Below are 18,898 nucleotides of genomic sequence, written 5' to 3'. Positions count from 1 at the left end.
TATGATTCAGTCTGGAAGTCAGTATCTTGTTAATCAGGTGCTAATTCTTTCAGGTAATGCTAACCAGGTATTATTTTCAGGGAATATTAATCAGGTAATAAATTCTTTATTATGTTACTCCAGTGTTGCAGGAGATGTTTTGCTGCGATAATATATTGTTATGGGTTTGGGGTTGAGAAGGATGAATCCCCTTCCAGCCTCTGATTTGGAACCCTGCACCTGGAGGTGAGAAACCTGCCCTGCTGGTCAGATGAGTCTCTTTTGTTAATCTAATAGAGTGGCCAGGTGGGTGAATGGGTCTGTCAAGTGCAGAGCTTGGAAAAGTTACTTTTTTGAACTACAACTCCCATCAGCCCAATCCAGTAGCCATGCTGGCTGGGGCTGATGGGAGTTGTAGTTCAAAAAAGTAACTTTTCCAAGCTCTGGTCAAGTGCCCATTAACTGGCAAATGGGCCAGGGAGATCCTATTGTGAGAGCCCCCCCCCTTGTGTTTTGAGTTGAGTCTAAGGAAGGCTGGGAACGGGAGACAGACAGAGGCTGGCTCCCTGCACCATGGCTTTAGGATGCCTCCTATAAGCCTGATAGAAAAGAAAGATCTACTGGACTGCCGATGCTTTGAACCCCTCCATCTTAAGCTCAGGTTGGAATGCGTGTAATTAAATAAACCATATTTCATAAAGATACCACAGACTCTGCTGACTTCCTTTCCAAGGAAACCAAATCCTGGGTAAGCGCAGGGACTCCTGGAGATCTCTTACCGCTTGGAGACTGGGTGGTGCACAACAATATGAAAACTTGCAATCATATATATGGAGTAATCTACAGCAGTTCTTCCAACCTGATTGTCACTGGGAAAGGAGGGAATACAATTATGTGAGAAGGATTTACTTAAATCTACAATTGTGGTTCCAGGCTTCCACATATTAGAGAAGCATGGAAAACAATAAAGTGTCTATGACTTTATGGAAGCACTTGAAGTAGTTGGAACCTGCCATTTTCAGGGAGGTTCATTAGTGGAACTGGGGCATCTGGAGTTCAGAATAGATTCTAGAAGTTGTAGTGGGGGTATACCTTCCACAGACTTCCAGATGAAAAATCTAGGTTCATTGAACCTTTTTATGGATCAGAATCCACTAGTTTCATCTGTCTGTAGTGAAAATGCTTTGCTTTGCACCTTCCAAATTGGTATGCATTTAATTTGTACATAAACTATTTGAAAAATATATTTGGGGCTATATTATAAAGTGTTACAATATACAATAAAAATAGTCTGCAAAATATTTAGTATAAATCACAGTGTTAGAAATGTCCACATTAACAATTAAATGACTCAGTGATATTGGTTTATTTTTCAAGGAAATTTAAGAAGAGAACGGACCAAACATCCTTGTAAAATACATGTAGACATAAGTTTCCCAAGGAATAGACAATGCTGTATACTCATTTTTAAACCTTTACTTGATTGTTTACTAATAAATAGGTATTTCTGAATGTCTATTTTCATATTAAGCACATTGAAGAAGAGTTTACAATAGAGAATTGTGAAAAAAGAAAATCACTTCTAGTAACTCTCCTCTAACATTGTTTACAAAGAAAACAACAAAAGGAATAAGGAAACCCTGTATAAAAAGGAAAATATGTATAACGTATTTGGAATACATAACCCAGTGTGATTTTAAGTAGTCTAATTGTATGTATATTAACATTGCCTTACTTTATGACAACATAAATCGCTTTAATTGATGATTAGCAACTCTGCATTGCAGTATTGAAATTAGGCCCAGAAAGATTCATATTTATATATTTGGCTGGGTACATTTTAATTGCAGTGGCATTTTAGAGAAAAAAAATGTTGTTGCTAATCTACAAAGAACAAGATAACTTGTAAAATAGCAATTACAAACACTATTTACAATATTTAGAATTTTTTTTGGAAATGGTAAGTTTTGGAACTATAAACCATTATCTAACTCTCATATGATAGAAAAGTAGTTTACGGCACATATGCATAAAAATGCAATTGTTCTGTCTTTAGGACAAGTACAAATATAAGTTTAGATTATTCAAGATACGTTTATTTGCTTATGTGATTTTTAAAAAAAACTTGGAAATCAAATGTCTTGTCTAAGCTTAACAATGATTGATAATACACAATACTGTCTATTATTGCATGTCCAGGCTAACAGATCAGTTCCATGCATTTGCTGAAGCAGCAAATTCAGTGTGAGTCATTATGCTGGAAATGTGAGCTGATTTCAGTCTGATTCAGTGATGGTGATGGTCTGTACCATGTCACACAGGTTCTCTGCATCGAGGTCTTCTTTGCTGTTATCTGAATTTTCTGGTGAGATGTAGCAACCAGAGTCTCTTGGACAGTCATTTAACTGTGACTTGTTAAAGCTGAGGTCAGGGCTCAAGGTCTGTGGCACTTGCTCTGTTTCCTGGTCTTGTTCATCTGTAAAATTGAAACATGATGTTATAAAAATCCCTTTGAGTAACAGATTGAGAGTTATGCGGCTGCTTTGGTTTGATCTACATAAAAGGCACGAGGCACTTCACAAGCCTATTTACATTTATATCATAAAAAGCCAGTGTTAGGGTAGCACAGTAAGAACTGGGGAGACCTGGATTCAAATCCCAATTCAGCCATGAGAGTCACTCGTTATGATCTTGGGTCATGTCAGCCTAACTATTATGACAGAGCTCATGGCAGCTTAAAGGTAAAGGTGTCCCCGCACTTATAGTGCGAGTCGTTTCCGACTCTTAGGGTGACATCTTGCGACGTTTACTAGGCAGACCATATATATGGGGTGGTTTTGCCAGTTCCTTCCCTGGCCTTTTTTTACCCCCCATCATATGCCGGGTACTCATTTTACCGACCATGGATGGATGGAAGGCTGAGTGGACCTCGACCCCTTTTACCAGAGATTCGACTTCCTCCTTCCATTGGAATCGAACTCTGGCTGTGAGCAGAGCTTCGGCTGCATTACCGCCGCTTACCACTCTGCGCCACGGAGGGCTTACAAACATAATAAAAAGAATAAAAATATACAATCAATGTAAAAACATAATAAAAACACAAAATAGAAACAAACATAAAACAAGTCAATGCAGCAGTATAAAATCAGCATAAAACAAAAAGCCAGCAAAGCATCAATTAAAAGCATTATTGTGACTGAGAGGTTGCCTGTATCAACAATTAGGAAATGTAAAATGAACACACCAGTACAAATTGTAACAGATAGAAACCAAGATTTCAATATTATCAGTTCAGCCAATCATTTTATATAAAAAGTATAGTGTCCATGCATGTGAGAAGTGTCTTTAATACACCAATTCTCACATACCAGACACCAGTCTCTGAGTGTGTATGTATATATGAACATATGTGTGTAAGTATGTATATGCACACACACATACTCATCCATCCCTGAGAGGGAAATGAAGTAGGGTGATCACTGGTGGGGAGATGCCTGCCAGTCATGTTGAATAAGTATATGTATTAAAAAATGTAAATGTACTGCCCTCAAGTCGATTCCGACTTATGGTGACCCTATGAATAGGGTTTTCATGAGGCTGAGAGGCAGTGACTGGCCCAAGGTCACCCAGTGTGCTTCATGGCTGCGTGGGGATTCGAACCCTGGTCTCCCAGGTCGTAGTCCAGCACCTTAACCACTACACCACACTGGGTCTCTATGTATATGTATTACCAATACTTTTTAGCCTTTTCTGAATTGCTGAACAGAGGCTCTGCCGAGCAGCAGGATAATTGAGGCTGCATTCCAATGCATCTTTACTTGGGAATAAGCACTAATTAACAGGGTGGGAGCAGGGCTGAAAAATGTAAATACTTTCTACAGAGAGGTTTGCTTTTATATCTTGTAATACCTTGGCACAGACAGTCATTAACCAAAATGGAGACAATAGTCCAGAAATCAGAAGAAGGCTAGGGCTGAGGAGGGCAGCTATGAGAGAACTAGAAAAGATCCTCAAATGCAAAGATGTATCACTGAACACTAAAGTCAGGATTATTCAGACCATGGTATTCCCCATCTCTGTGTATGGATATGAAAGTTGGACAGTGAAAAAAGTGAAAAGAAAAAAATCAACTCATTTGCAATGTGGTGTTGGCGAGCTTTGCAGATACCATGGACCACGAAAAAGACAAATAATTGGGTGTTAGAACAAATTAAACCAGAACTATAATTAGAAGCTACAATGATGAAATTGAGGTTATCATATTTTGGACACATAATGAAAAGACATGATTCACTAGAAAAGACAATAATGCTGGGAAAAACAGAAGGGAGTAGAAAAAGAGGAAGGCCAAACGAGAGATGGATTGATTCCATAAAGGAAGCCACAGACCTGAACTTACAAGATTCAGGGTGGTTTATAACAGATGCTACTGGAGGTCGCTGATTCATAGGGTCGCCATAAGTTGAAATCGACTTGAAAGCACATGACAACAACAATTGTTCAGGGAAGGGAACGTCTGGTGGATTCAGACCCCTACATTCCATCCTCCATGATGGTGGGCAGACACTCGCATTGTATTCACCACTTAAGACACACACCCTCAGACACAGAGGCAATTGAGATGAAGGCTGCTTCTCTTTGCTGACTCAACCAGAAAATCTATAGATAAGGGGGGAGCTGCACATGTTGATCAAGTGGGCATGTGCAGTTTTCTAAACTGCCTAGATTCTGCATATTCGGCAGGCAGGCATACTAAAATTATTGATTTTCCCAGGACAGCTGTGGTGTCTCTCATTGGCTATGAATAATTATGGAAGGCAGGAGTAAGCTGATTTCTCACAAAATGGGCAGAAAACTGCTTCCACATTTTGCCTTGCATCTCTGGATCCACAAGGGTTAGAAACTTGATTATTTTTTTTTAAAAAAAATTAAAGCTGGGAATCCAGGCCACCTAATGGGCTAAGTGGGCACTGGTTAGCATGGCTAGAATCTGGGTAAAACCCAGCTACCCAGGGAATATGGCAACCCTAAACTGGGGGGCATTCACAGAGCCCCCATCAGTCTCTGCAATAGGACAATCTGCTATTAGAGAAGGAGGGTGTAGAGGAATGGTTTCTTCTAGCCAGTTATTTATTTAAATCTTTGCATAACAAATAGAATCAAAGCAAAACACTTTAAAGAAACAGAAGTACAAAACTGGTCACCTGAGAAGACGTTTTTGCAAACCATTGATCAGTTTCATAAGAAGGGTTGCCAAAATAACCAAGGCTTAACTTGGGCTTAAAGCTCATTACATATGATACCAGCCTGTTTTCATTCGGTAGAGAGTTACATAACCATGGTACCACCACACTAAATACACCTTTTTGTGTTGAGGACAGTCTGACACTGCTAGGCAGCATCAGATGTGCTTTAGGGACAGATTACAAAGATCAGGCAGGGGAATAAGGGGTCTTTTAAGAACACTAGCCCAGTTCATTTTGGGCTTTATATACTAATAGTAAGACCCTGAAGATAGCTCAGGAGCATACTGGCAGCCAGTGCAGCCCCTTCAACACAGGAGTGTTTATATGTCGTGGATAACGTAAGCCTGATATCAGCTGCAGCTTCTGAACCAGCCTCACAGATAGCCCCACAGAGAGCACATTACAATAGTCTATTATTGAAGTTACCAATGACAGAACCACCACAGTCAAGCCATGCCTATGTAGGAACGTTGCAGCTGATTCACCAGCTCAAGCTGGTTAATGGCACTCCTAGCTGTTGAGTGTAACCTGAGTCTCAAGCAGTAAAGCTGGACTGAAGACTAACCCAGATTGCGTACCTGTTCCTTGAGGGAGTGCAACTCATCCAGAACAGGCCAATGGCCTATCCCCTGGACAAGGGAAGTGCTTACGCACAGTGCTTATCTCTTGTCATTTGATTTCAATTAGCGTCTTTTATATTTAGTTTTGAGATACATTGATGTATTAAGCAATAGCAGTAATGTTATAAGAGGTTATCTTGGATTACATTAAAGGTTGTATCTAATGCTGGTCCAGTGGGGTTCTGCTGGTGCAATAGATCTTCTGTTTCCTCTCCTTTCCCCATGAATCTCCACAATCTGCTCCAGAGGGGCCCACAACCCTCCAGAGCTCATTTTGAAGGCACACAGGGCTGAAGGGGGCAGGAGAGGAAGAGGTAGCTATGTTATGCACATGGAAATCCACTGCACCAGAACTGCAGCACTGAATACGGTGATGCCATCTGATGTTGTCTTACAGTGTTTGCTTGGCATTTTATATTTAAAAATAAAGAAAATCCTTTTAAAAATAGTATGTGAAGAGCCCTTAGCTGAATTTTCAGACTGGCAACAAGCCAAGGCCTAATACAGACAGACAGCTTACCAGCTGTCAAAGTTTGCTACCAAACCTACCAAGGTTTGCTTGGTTGATTGTGTGTGAACTTGGTGCAACCCCCCCCCCAGTTAGTCATTCTAATGTGTGCTAAATGTTGGGGAATCTATCAAGTGGCAAGTTTTCCCCACATTTGCCACTTGGCAAGTCAGCTGTCTGTATTCATGCCAAAACACCTTACTCCCAAAGATCAGCTTTGGATCAATCTGTGCATCTAAATTCACCCATTGCCCCATTTGGAAGGAATCTCTCATAGTCAGCCAAGCCAGAGGAAATGACAGTACTGTAGCACCTATGGCCAATTAGGAAGAGGTGTAAATAAGCTGTCCTATCAAGGGGCAGTTGCTGTGGGCCCAAAGTGGAGAAGGAGAGTGTTCCCAATCCCAGCAGGAATGCCCCACTTGTACCCACAGGCCATTGCTGGGACCTTTATTTTCTAAAGGACTACAACTCCCAAGACCAGGAAGTCAAAACATATGACACACCAGTCCTCTAATTCCAGAAGTAGCAGGTTTGCTTCCTGACTCATCATGCAAGTTTTGATTTGAAGCATTTTACCGCTAAAGGCAGGTGTTGGTTTTAATCTGTACAATATTAGTTAAAGGCACAGGGAACAGATATAGATTTTTTTTTTAAAAAAAGGAGGGGGCTACTATTAAATGTTGCAGAATCAGCAGAACACATTATCTTATCAGCTACTAGAAGTCATGTAATTTTCCTAAAGCATAGCAGTTTCATAAAAGATAAATGGCTTTCAGTCAGAGTTGTCTAAGATAGGGTTAGCAGAGTCTACGATATGCATCATTTTGACATGTATATTCTGATTCTACTTTAGTCTGTAGGATTAGGCAATGGATACTGAAGAAATATAAGGCTGATGCGCACACAGCGACAAGAGCTATGTTATAAATATTCATTATCTGCATTTTTGCCCTTGTTTTGTCCTTGGAACTTAGGTTTGTAAATGTACAGGTGTCTAGATTGCTGTAATAGAAGTTGTGACAATATGGCTCACTTCATAAAGAAATTTGCAGTTGAAATGATCCTTGTTTTGAAAATAAATGCCGTATACATGAGCTGAGCATATCCTGAGTTCAATGAAGCTCTAGAAATGTCATTCAGTTGAAACTCCAGTCCATGTAGAACCTACCTTCAGATTCCAAATACAGATAAGTTACAGTGCTGCTCGGATAGAACCATATTCACTAACAGGCAAAAAACCCCTTGCAGTTTAAGAACATACCTATTGCCACCACTCAGCATATGCTGAAAGGCACATGTTACCAAATTCTTCCAAGCTACACAGGAAGTGGATTGGACTGTGAAAGACCAACCCAAATTGTGTTGGCATTTTGACAAATTTGTAGGGCAGTACATTATCTCAGAGAGAAGGTCAGGTCTCCTGCTCCTCTGGTGCATTCACTAGAGCTGCCCAATTTCCCTGCTTTTTAAAGTTTGATAGAAATATCTGTGGCTATAGGTACGTTCTTAAACCACAAGGGTGGGATTTATTTATTTTTTGCCTATTAGTGAATTTCTCTGCTTTTTAATCCAGGAGGTAGGAAATGGGATCTTTTGAAAGTTTGTTGAGAATGGATTTATCATTTGCATACTTATTGAGTTCAGTGGGATTTACTCCCATGCAGTCATGTTTAGGATAAATGAAACATACCAAGGGGGAGGAGGAGAGGGAGGAAGGGACGGAAGGCTGGAGTAGGCAGGGGAAGAGGAAGAAGAGGGGAGGGAAGGAAGAAGGCAGGAAGAGGGGAGGGAAGGAGAGAGAGGGAAGAAGGGGAGGGGAGGGGAGGGGAGGGGAAAGGCAGGCCTCATCATTTGCATGCTTGAGTTCCATGGGATTTACTCCTGTGAAATCATGCTCAGGATAGGTAAAACTGACCATGGGGGAGGGGAGGGGAAGGGAAGAAGGAAATTATAAGGGTATGGGGAGGGGAGGGGAGGGGAAGGGAAGGGAGGGGTGAAGGAAGGGGAGGGAAAGGGCAAGAGGAAGGGGATAAGAGGGAGGAGGAGGGGAGAGAAGGTTTGAACATTTGCATGCTTTTTGAGTTCAGTGGGATTTACTCCTGTGCAATCATGTTTAGGACAGGTGAAACTGACCTGGGGGAGGGGGAGGAAGGAAGGGGGAGGGGATTGGATGGGTTGGCACCGGGCAGAGGGGAAGCCCCTTTCCTTTCCAAAAGGAAAACATGGTGAACAGTATCATTCTTTTTCAGGGGTTTCCCCACCTTTTTATTCTACAGAGGCACATATAGCCTCCCACCCAAACTTAAACCAAAGTTGTCACTGGCCACATCCACACCAGACTTTTATTCCACTTTAGACAGTCATGGTTTCTCCCAAAGAATCCTGGGAAGTGTAGTTAGTGAGAGTTGCTAGGAGAGGCCCTATTCCACTCACAGAGCTTTAATCAGAACAGCTGACTCTCTGGCCACTGGAGCTCTCTCAGGGGAATAGGAGTGTCCTCTCAGCACCCGTCACAAACTATGCTTCTCAGGATTCTTTGGGGGAAGCCATGACTGTTTCAGGTGAAATCAAACTCTGGTGTGGGTGTGGCCCCCTGATTAGGCAAGCCAAGCAGCTGTCAGTCTGGCTTTTAGAACACTGACAGTTGGTTCTTACTGAGCATGCCCAACATTATCATTGAGTTCAATGCTAAATTTCTTAAATTAATTAAAAATCAGCCAGGCATTTTTTAACTTTGAAACTGCAGAAGATGAAGGTCAGAGTATGGGGCAAGGTCAGTAATAGGATCAGGCAGATTTTTAATTAATTTCAACAAATGATGAGACCTTTGACAGAACAGAGTCCAACAGGGGTCTGGATTTTTTTCCTGTTGTTTTACACTTTGAACTCTCGATTCTCTCTGAGTGTTTTGTGTATCACCATGGAAACTTAAAAGGGTTGTTAAGCAAGAGTTTGTACTTCAGTACTATATGTTTTGTAAGGTTTTATTTTGAAATGAGCTTATGGGAAGGAGCAGAATGACAAAGAGGATATTTTCAATTTAAGATAGCAGAATGCAAAAAATCCATGTTGGTGATAGTATACAGCCACTCTCAAGGCTGTATATGTAACAATGGCTGTAGATGGGAGATTACAAACTTAGCAATACAAACCATATTTGCAAAATCATGAAGATCAGGATTTTTTTTTTAAAAATTGTTTATGTAGTTTATTTCCTGTAAAGCCAAACTAATGGAAGGTGGAGTGTTGAAATTTTTGGACACTGAGAAAACTCACATGTCATATTTGGCCCTAATGTGAGTCAGCCATCTAAAAGCTTCAAAAGAGGAGCTACCGTCCAGCAGATCTTTGTTAAAGGAACGCAAACAAACCAGTGGAATTTTACCATACAGTCTAAACAAAAGAGAATTTCTATATTTAAATGATGGCTATGCTTAACATTTGAGCATTTCTGTGGTCAGTATCTAGATTCTCTTGTACAATTGGGTAATTATGCTTCTCACTTCTAAGTGTAATACAGATAATCAATTTTAATTAGGAAATCATTTATAGTAGATAGACTCATGCCTATTTAAAAAAAATATCGACCTTGGAAAGTTGATTTCAGAGGCACTATTCAGTTACAACGATGTCCAGCCTTTTCAACCCAATTTTCCACTTGGGTTGACTTATGCACAAGGTTTAACCAAGGTCACGCAGAATTAGTTACTCTGCTAAGAGTTAACCCCAGGATCACATCGGCTCCCGTTGTTTCATTATAATTACTTGACTGGATGACCTAATATATCTCATTGCATACTTTTACAGGTTTTCCTTATCTTCTGCATTACTGATCTACACTGGGAAAAAACACTATTGTTCTATAAGCAAACAGAAAAGATCAATTTGCCATTGAGACCTGCTTCAAGTTTCTTTATTCAAGTGCTCCTTATACATGCATTAAGCTAAGTGCACAATGTCTTGCTAAGGGCTTCTTTAATATTGTGGGTCAGACAGTAGGCCTTACAGTCCTTTGGCCTCTAGAAGAGCATCATATGAGCTACTGGAAGCATTAGATCTCCCTTTCTGAGGGCAGAGAGAGAGAGAGAGAGAGAGAGAGAGAACTCTGACCTCACTTAAGAGATTCCCCCTCTCTGACACTAGGGGAATTTCTGATGTCAGAGCTCCAGCAACTGTAGGGCTAAAAAGGGAGTGTGCTGAGGTGGTTTGGGAACAGTTTGGAGCTAGACCAGGGCAAGGTTTAGATCCAAATGATGCAACCATTTTCCAGTTACCTGACATGTGCCCAGTTACCTGACATGAGTTAACTACATCAGCCCTGAACCTGGAACAGGTTTTTATTTTCTTCCCATTGTTTCCAATAGGAGGGAAATAGTTAAAGGGAAAAAAGCTGGAAAATGATGAAGAAGCACAAGAGTGCTTGCCTGCCTTCATTTCTGTGCCTGTGAGAGCCCAGCAGGTCATTCAGATGGTCATCAGAACATAACTGGCACCACTGGATCAGACCAAAGTCCCATATAGTCCAGCCCTATCCCAGCAACTGATATACAGGGGCATACTGCCTTCAACAGTGGGGTTAGAACATAGCCATCATGGCTAGTACCATGGATGACCTTATCCTATGTGAATTTGTTTAAACTTCTTTTAAAGCCATCCACATGAGTGGCCATGACTACTTCTTATGGGAGCAAATTCCATAGTTTAACTATGTGCTGTTGTTAGCAGTGGGGAACCTCTAGCCCGCAGGCCTAATTAGGCCCAGCAAGGGTCTTAACCACAACCCCTTGCACCACTCCTGACATCATACGCCAGCTGTGATGCGTACCTTGCATACTTCTATTATGTGTCCCCTTACTTGCCTCTTTTGTCAACTAAAAAGCCCCACATGTTGCAATGTTTCCTCATAGGGAAGTTGCCCCAGCCCCTTGATAATTTTGGTTGCCTTTTTCTGAAACTTTTTCAGCTCTACAATTATCCTTTTTGAGATATGGCAATTAGAATGGTGCACAGCATGATATAGCAGTATGGTTGTATTTTATTTTCAGTTCCTTTCCTAATGATCTCTAACACGGAACTTGCCTTTTTTCAAACCTAGCACTCACTGGGTTGATGTTTTCATTGAGGTATCCACCAGGACCCCAACATTTATTTCCGGATCAATCCTGCCACTCCAGACCCCATTAATACTAGAACCCAGGGACATCCAATGAAGCTGAATATTGGAAGACTGAAAGTATTTTTTTGAGGCACACCAACAGAAATGTATGAGACCTAGAGTAGCCAATGTGAGGCCCTCTAAATATTGCTAGACTACAACTCCCATTATCCTTGACCATTAGCTGGAGTTGATGAGGGTTGTTGTTGATGGCAACAGTAACAACAACTTGATTTCTTACTACTCACCCTTTAACCTAAGGTCCCAGGGTGGGTCACAACAACCATTTAAAATACAACATTAAAAAACTGCTTAAAACAAATTATAATCACAAGTATATGATGAGTCCTAAAAAATATACATCTCAAGTGTATTATTATATTTCAACCAGAATGACTACACCTGTATTAGGTCCTACTATGTATATATTCATAAAAATGACAATATAATAATATTGAATAAAAACTTAGCACATACTTTCATAGTCCTGCAGATTCTCAATAGCAGAAAGTAACCTTCTTCTGTCCTCTGGGTTTTCAATATTAAGTTCAATTAAATGGCTCTCTTTTAGATCTTTCAAATCTTCCAGTGTTTCATAGCCATTTAGCAAGAGGGTTGATGAATAATCCTGGGGGGGAAATGCAAATTACTATGGTTAAAATAACAGATTTTTTTATGTTGATGGCTGGAGAGAAAAGCCAATGTGTTTCCAGTCTGGTACTACTAGATCATTAGTAATGCATATGACACAATTTAGGTCATAAAGCTCTCTCTGTGTGGGTGTTTAGGGGTGTGCACTGAGCACAATATTCAGTTCACATCTTGATTTGGCACTTCAGAAAATAGCCTGCCTTTTCTGATATGACATGAGGTTGGTAGTTTTCCACTGCTTCATTCACTGTTGGGACATGTAAAAATGGCTATAACTTCTATTCCTTTTGACAGAGGTAGATGACACTTGGAGACATAGTAGCCCCACTAGAGTGGTTTAGGTCTGCCAAACTATAGGCAAATAAGTCCAGGGGCTTTTGTGCTGGGCACAAAATTTGTTTTTTTGAAAGGGAAACATCTGTAACTTTTAAAAAAATCTTCTGAACTGGATGAAATTTACAGGCAAGGTCATGCCCTCTTTAAGGTTTAAATCCTGCCAAACCTCAGAAGGATAGCCTCAAGGGCAGATGTTACAGTTTTAGAATGTGTAAAAAAGCAATCAGTGAACCACCACCACCACCCAGTGTTTTGTGGGCAATTGGTCTGAAAATTGCTGAGATGAGAGAGGTTCCCTTAGCTAAGAAACCTGCCAGATTGCAGACAAATAGGTTCAGGGGTTTTTGTGCTAGGAACATTCAAAATTGATTTTATCTGAGGATGGTGATGGAAGGAATTAAAAGGGCTTAGCATCCCTTCCTACGGTTTCGTGGCAGCAAAATGGCCTACATTGTAGAGTAACCTGATAAATTTCACAAGGGTGAGGGCAGGGGCTACAGAGTTATGATGAACGGGGGGGGGGACAGCTTCAGGCTTGTGTCAGTCTGCCAAGTTTTATTGTTTGTAGCCAATGGCCATTACAGTACAAACAGAGAACACAGTGTATACATATAAAAGAAAAAAAACATGGACTTCAGGCTTATGTTTGGTGCCATAAGTCACAGAAGGTAAGTGTAAAGCTCTGTTTGCTGGAGTGGATGTAGGGGCAAGTGGCACAAAGGCAGGGGGATCTGAATGCTTAACATTTCCCAATCAAGTACCCCCAGCAGAACTAGCAAAGAGAGCAGAACAGGCATGAACAAGGCGATACATCAACCTCCCTCCCTTCCCCCAAAGCACTGTGGTGATCATTGGTGATATCTGGTAAATTCATTCCTTCTGATTAGAAGCTAGGCTTATCAGTCAGAGCTCTCCCTCTTCCCACTCTGGTGTTTCCCTTATCTGACAAGCTTGGTGATAATGGTTTTAATTTTTGCAGGCATGCTGTCAGCAGCATTTTTTAAAACATCAAATCTCTGAAGTGCCCTGAAGTGCTTCAGTGATTTCTTATTTGGTTTAGAATGCTTCAGAGAGATCCTGTTTCAGCTTGGACAAAGCCCAGAATCTGTCTGAAGTGCCCCCACTTCAGTTCTTACTTCAGGATTTGTTAGAATATTTTGCACACTCCTACTTAGAAGTGCATACTGTGATGTTCCTCTATTAGTGTATATATGGTAAGTGCTGTTTGTATAGGAGATACATGGTAAGTGGAATGAAAGAGGAGGGGGGAGTGAATGGGCAGTAGAATGCTTGATGATTGGCTGAATGTTTAAAATGGCTGACAGTATAAATGGAAGGATGTCAGGTAAATCTGGGTGGATGTGAGGTGGAAGGTGGATGTGAGGTGGAAGGTGGATGTGAGGTGGAAGGTGGATGTGAGGTGGATGGTAGTGGGTTGTTTTGGTGGGTTTATGAGAGGAGAGTGTGGAGTTCGGATTAATACTAAGACCAGTACCTCAGGAATAGATGAAACCATATGCTTAAGTGTCTTTTAAAGTAATCTTGTTATCTTTGTTATTTAATAAATACTTTTGGTTTACCAAAGGCCTGATCCTTGGCTGGGGTTTCACAGACCAGAAGGGAGGGTAAGGTAAATACCAAGGCTGAAGGATAACAAATGGTGGCAGCGGGGAAGGGAAGAATAACACCACAAGTATTCAGAGCAAATCAGAAATATATGTATCTGCATTGATACAAAGGGAGTGGGACAGCTTGAGCACGCAGTCACAGAGGTAACCTGATTGAGAGAGACTCAGGCAGAGTCTCTGGGGATACTGGTTATAGAACGTGACTGGTGGTGCTGCCTAGCAGGGGGATCTGGTGAGGTCAATGCTAGAGCGGAGAGAGAAACCATAAAAAAGGACGGTCCGGACTGGTGGAGTCCCTGGTGGTGCCTAGTGACAGGCAGTAGCCAAGAGCAGGTTGGAACCTGACAGGGAGAGCCGGGGAAGGACCGTCACACATACATTTGGCAAGATTATGCCCAAGTTTTTAGAAATGCATCCAAACCTTTTCTTTCTTTCTTTCTTTCTTTCTTTCTTTCTTTCTTTCTTTCTTTCTTTCTTTCTTTCTTTTATATATCTACAATTTCAGTGAAAGATTCAACATCTTCACTGGGGCAAACCTAAACCTCTAAAGACTTTTTCCTCCTACTTTACAATTGATTTACATTCCCCTTTGCTGAGGTTTTCAAACAAATTTCCAACATTATTATACAAAGAAATATTTATATCTAGTTTGTAGGGAAAATAATGTCAACAGTATAATTTATGAGTATGCCATTTCAAGCAGCACTGCATTTCTGCACAACATAAAGCACAGTAGCATAGACATACATTTGATTTTGTTATATGCTGTACATTTATAGGCATACATTTCTGAAGCCTGTGCACGTGACAAAAATTAATTTATGTATCTTGTAGTGCAAGGTTAAGAGGAATAATTAACATCTGACAATGGTACTGTAACCGTGAAGCATTATTACTACAATACTTTATTGTTTATGCAGGCCAATAGTACATCTGTAAACTTTATATACCCTAGGTACTACATTAAAATCAGTTACAAACCATTCTCTAGTGATAAAGAAAATGGAGTGAAGGATTTTTATGAACTAAATAGTAAGTATACAACTGTCAGGCTCATCAAAGGAATTACTGCTTCAAGATGGGAAATGCTGGTATCAGACTCTAGGCATGTTAATTCAAAGCAAGCTCTTACTGAATTACTACTGGGCAAAAAGAAAAAAGCCTTCTCACACATGAGTTAGACCATTGGTATATGTGCTTGCTGTCAAGCTAAACTGAAACATAATGTGCCACACTTTCACTTGCCTGATGGCACTGAAATAGGAGCAGGAGGACAGCGGATGCAAAGCCATTTCTGACCCATTCTGAGATCTGAGCTGAATCTTCAAGAGCTTCTTTCTATTAATTCTTGGCTTATAGTAAGGTAAAATAAAAAGGCAAGCTGTGAACTGATCTTTCTTTTTTCTCTATGCACTCACTTGAACTACTGAGAATTAGACACCAGGGCCATTTAGAAGCAGCAAGTGCAGCATAGTTGTTAATTGCTGAGGTGTGCCACAGTAACAGTCCCAGTATACAGTTTAATCTCACCTATAAACTCTCTCATTAGCCTTAACTGCTCTCTCTCAGCCTTGGCTGAGGTTCTTGCCTAGGTCTTAGACTTGGTTGCTAGATGATGTCAACTTGATGTCCCAGATGATAAAAAGCAACTTGATATTTATATAGTATTTTCCTAAGCATTGAAAGCACTAAAAAAGATTCAGAAAAGGACAACTGTCAGAGTCAGTATGCTTCTGAATACCAGTTGCTGGAGACCGCAGGAAGGGAGAGTACCCTTTTGCTCGTGTCCTGCTTGCAGGTTTTCCGTAGGCATCTGATTGGCCACTATAAGAGCAGGATGCTGGACTAGATGGGTCACTGGGCTGATCCACCAGGCTAGCATGGCCAATGGTCAGAGACAGTAGAAGTTGAGTCCAGTAATATCTGGAAGATCACAGGTTCCCTAGCCCTGTGGTAAGGATAGCTGAGATTATCGTCCATACATTTTAGTTAGTTTATATCACACTTTTCCCTGTGAGTCAGATAATCAGTGATAGCATCAAACAAATCTTTGGGAGGGGAAGCAGGGGATTTATTTAGTCCCTCCTCAATACCGGATTGGCACTTATTTGATAACGGGCTAATTATCTGGCTACATATATGCAACCAACCTATAGTAGGTGATCATTTGAAAGCTGCCTAATAAATGGAGCAGTTTGATCCCAGAGGTCAAAGGAATTATCCATTTCATCCAAAGACTACACAAAACTTGTTTGTGGCTCCCAAAGCAAGGTAAGGTCTGAAGCAGCAGTTTTGAGCTTAAGAACAATAAAGATATGCAAAAGCACACCAAATATAATTTTGAGTTTTACCAACCTGGAGATTGAGTTGATTCAAGAATTCTTGAAGAGAAGTAGGCTTCACCCTTTTACTCCTCTTGTGGGGCTTTATCTTTCTAGGTACAGATTCCTCTTCTGTAATAAGATCCACATAAATGAATTTGAAATTTCCCACCTTGTTGTTTAGCAGTCCCGTCCACATACCCATTGGGGTTTTACAGATGATGTCAATGATATCTCCTTTCTGGAAGAAGAAGCAGAAAAACAAAATTACACTCTGAAAATATTACAGATTATTTGTGTGATGCACAACATCAGTCTCTCAGTTTTTTTTAAAAAAATATTTATGATTTTCCAAAATATAAGTAAACTTTACAAACTTTGGATTCCAAAATTACATACTTTGGATTTCACATTACATTTCTGACAAGAAAAACAATAACAAGAACCCGTTAACCCTCCCCCTAAAAAGTGTCAGGTAACTGTAGACTAATTGTTTGCTTGTTCGTATTTTGTTTGTTTGTTTACATTTTTAATTAAAGCATACTTCATAGGTCAAATGATCAAAAACAGAGTTAACAGAGCTAGGAAATCAGAGTCAGCTCAAGTATTTATGTACATTTGGTAAAAATAAAGAAGGAGAGCTCATTTTATAAAAAAGAACACCTACCTCAGATAGGAAAGGATGGACAAAAATGGTCCAACTCATATATTAATTTCATATGTTAATTGACATTTGGGAACTGCTGTAGCACAGCTATTTTTCACACCATTCCAGTAAAGTCTGAAAGTCAAACTAAAACCCAGAGTGGATTCACTGCTTCACTGACATGAGAGCCACCAGTCTCCGCTGGTCTGAAAGTCAGACTAAAATCCGGAGTGGATTCACTGCTTCACTGACATGAGAGCCACCAATCTCCACTGGTCTGAAAGTCAGACTAAAATCCGGAGTGGATTCACTGCTTCACTGACATGAGAGCCACCAATCTCCACTGGTGACAGGACAACTGATATGGTCATTTCCAATGCTGGTGTAATCTACCCCCACCCCCCAGGATATGCAGTTATACAGAGGGGAAATATGATCAATATAAAATGTAACTCGTATGTTTGTACATTTCTAATGTGTCAGACTTGAGACTTCAGACCCCTCTGGTACATGAAGCATCATTACCACAATTAAAACAGGAAAACATCACAACTATGTTTTTTGTTCAGACTCAAAGCATTCTGATCCAAACATGTCTATTAGGCAAGTAGTAAAAAATAAAACAGAGCAACAACAAAATATGCAAAAACGCAGAAGGTAATTGTTTCAAACAAGTGCCAAGCAAAAGGACAATGAATTGCCCAGCAAATTTCACCAGTTTCTTCATCACAAAAAGACATTTCAAAAGGCTTGGATCCCAGCTTCTTTGAATGAAATTCCACTCAAGATAGAAGACACAGTGCTTTCTCACCTCACTTTTTCTGCTGTAGCTCTGTGTACCCCCTAAATCTGCCCTTCATGACTGGTAGACCCCCAGAAGCATAATGGGATGTGTGTGGGGGGCACTGCAAGAATAAAGGAGAATTTCCACCTCCTTGTACAAATGGAAGTGACTTTCTGCTGTTGTAAGGCACATTTGGATTTAGGCCAATGAAGTTAACACTGTATGTGGCTTACCAAATGTGACTTGATCCAAACATGTCTGTTAGGCAAGTACTATGTCCCATTTTCTGGAACATGTGCATTACATTATTGTAGTTTTGGAGGAGCTATTGGTTTCCCCTCCAACCACTTCAACAGAGAGCATATCAGTGTTACGCTCCAGTAAAAACTGACAACCTAGGCAGGCCCTCCTTTCCCCTGGGACTCAAATTATATCTCCAGTGTGCTCCTAGTAGCAAATCAGCACTTAATCACACCCCACACTGCAGAAAACATGGGCATGAGACATTACCTTGTCTCTGCTAATATGGAAAAGTGAAACACCCTTCCCCATGCTACCCTCCACAGCCATAACTCAACTCATACTACAGCAGAATGTTAGGCAGCACAATGTGAAGCGAGACTAGAAAAGAAACCTGAAAAAAATATATTAGTTATGTCTTTTTGGTCAGACAAAAAAGCGTAAGGTAAAAACTTTATGGGAACATAAGAAGAGCCCTGCAAGTTCAGACCAGTAGTGGCCAGCAGGCTTGCCCCCCTCTCTTGGTAACCGGCAGCCCCACCCATGCAGCTCTGCTTGTTGCTACTAGATCAGACCATCCAGCCCAGCATCCAGCAAATTTCTTCCTTTGCACTTTCTCCACACCATGCATAATCATATATATGCCACCATCATGTTCCCCCTTATCCACCTTTTGTCTGAACTACAAATTCCCAAATGTTGTAATCTTTCCTCAGCCCCTTGAACATTTTAGTTGCCCTTTTCTGCACTTTTTCCAATTTTATAGTATCCTTTCTGAAGT

The 18,898-nt window shown here is 40.7% G+C and overlaps 1 protein-coding gene across 3 annotated transcripts in view; it reads right to left on the bottom strand.

Moving 5' to 3' along the window:
- Positions 1-1,381: 1,381 nt before the first annotated feature.
- The window catches only part of SAMSN1 (SAM domain, SH3 domain and nuclear localization signals 1), a 153,134-nt gene continuing 135,617 nt past the window's right edge, over positions 1,382-18,898 (bottom strand). The window contains exons 13-15 of one of the 3 annotated variants that reach the window (XM_061629497.1): positions 16,482-16,688; positions 11,989-12,139; positions 1,382-2,455 (exon numbers count right to left, since the gene is read on the bottom strand). In XM_061629497.1, the coding sequence (XP_061485481.1) occupies positions 2,256-2,455; positions 11,989-12,139; positions 16,482-16,688 (558 nt within the window). In that variant the 3' untranslated portion in view covers positions 1,382-2,255. The remainder of the gene's footprint in view (positions 2,456-11,988; positions 12,140-16,481; positions 16,689-18,898) is intronic. The other 2 variants (XM_061629495.1, XM_061629494.1) reach the window with 2 other exon arrangements.

The sequence above is a fragment of the Rhineura floridana genome, chromosome 5, assembly GCF_030035675.1.
Source record: "Rhineura floridana isolate rRhiFlo1 chromosome 5, rRhiFlo1.hap2, whole genome shotgun sequence".
Lineage (NCBI taxonomy): Eukaryota > Metazoa > Chordata > Lepidosauria > Squamata > Rhineuridae > Rhineura > Rhineura floridana.
This window is presented reverse-complemented; position numbering and strand designations above follow the sequence as displayed.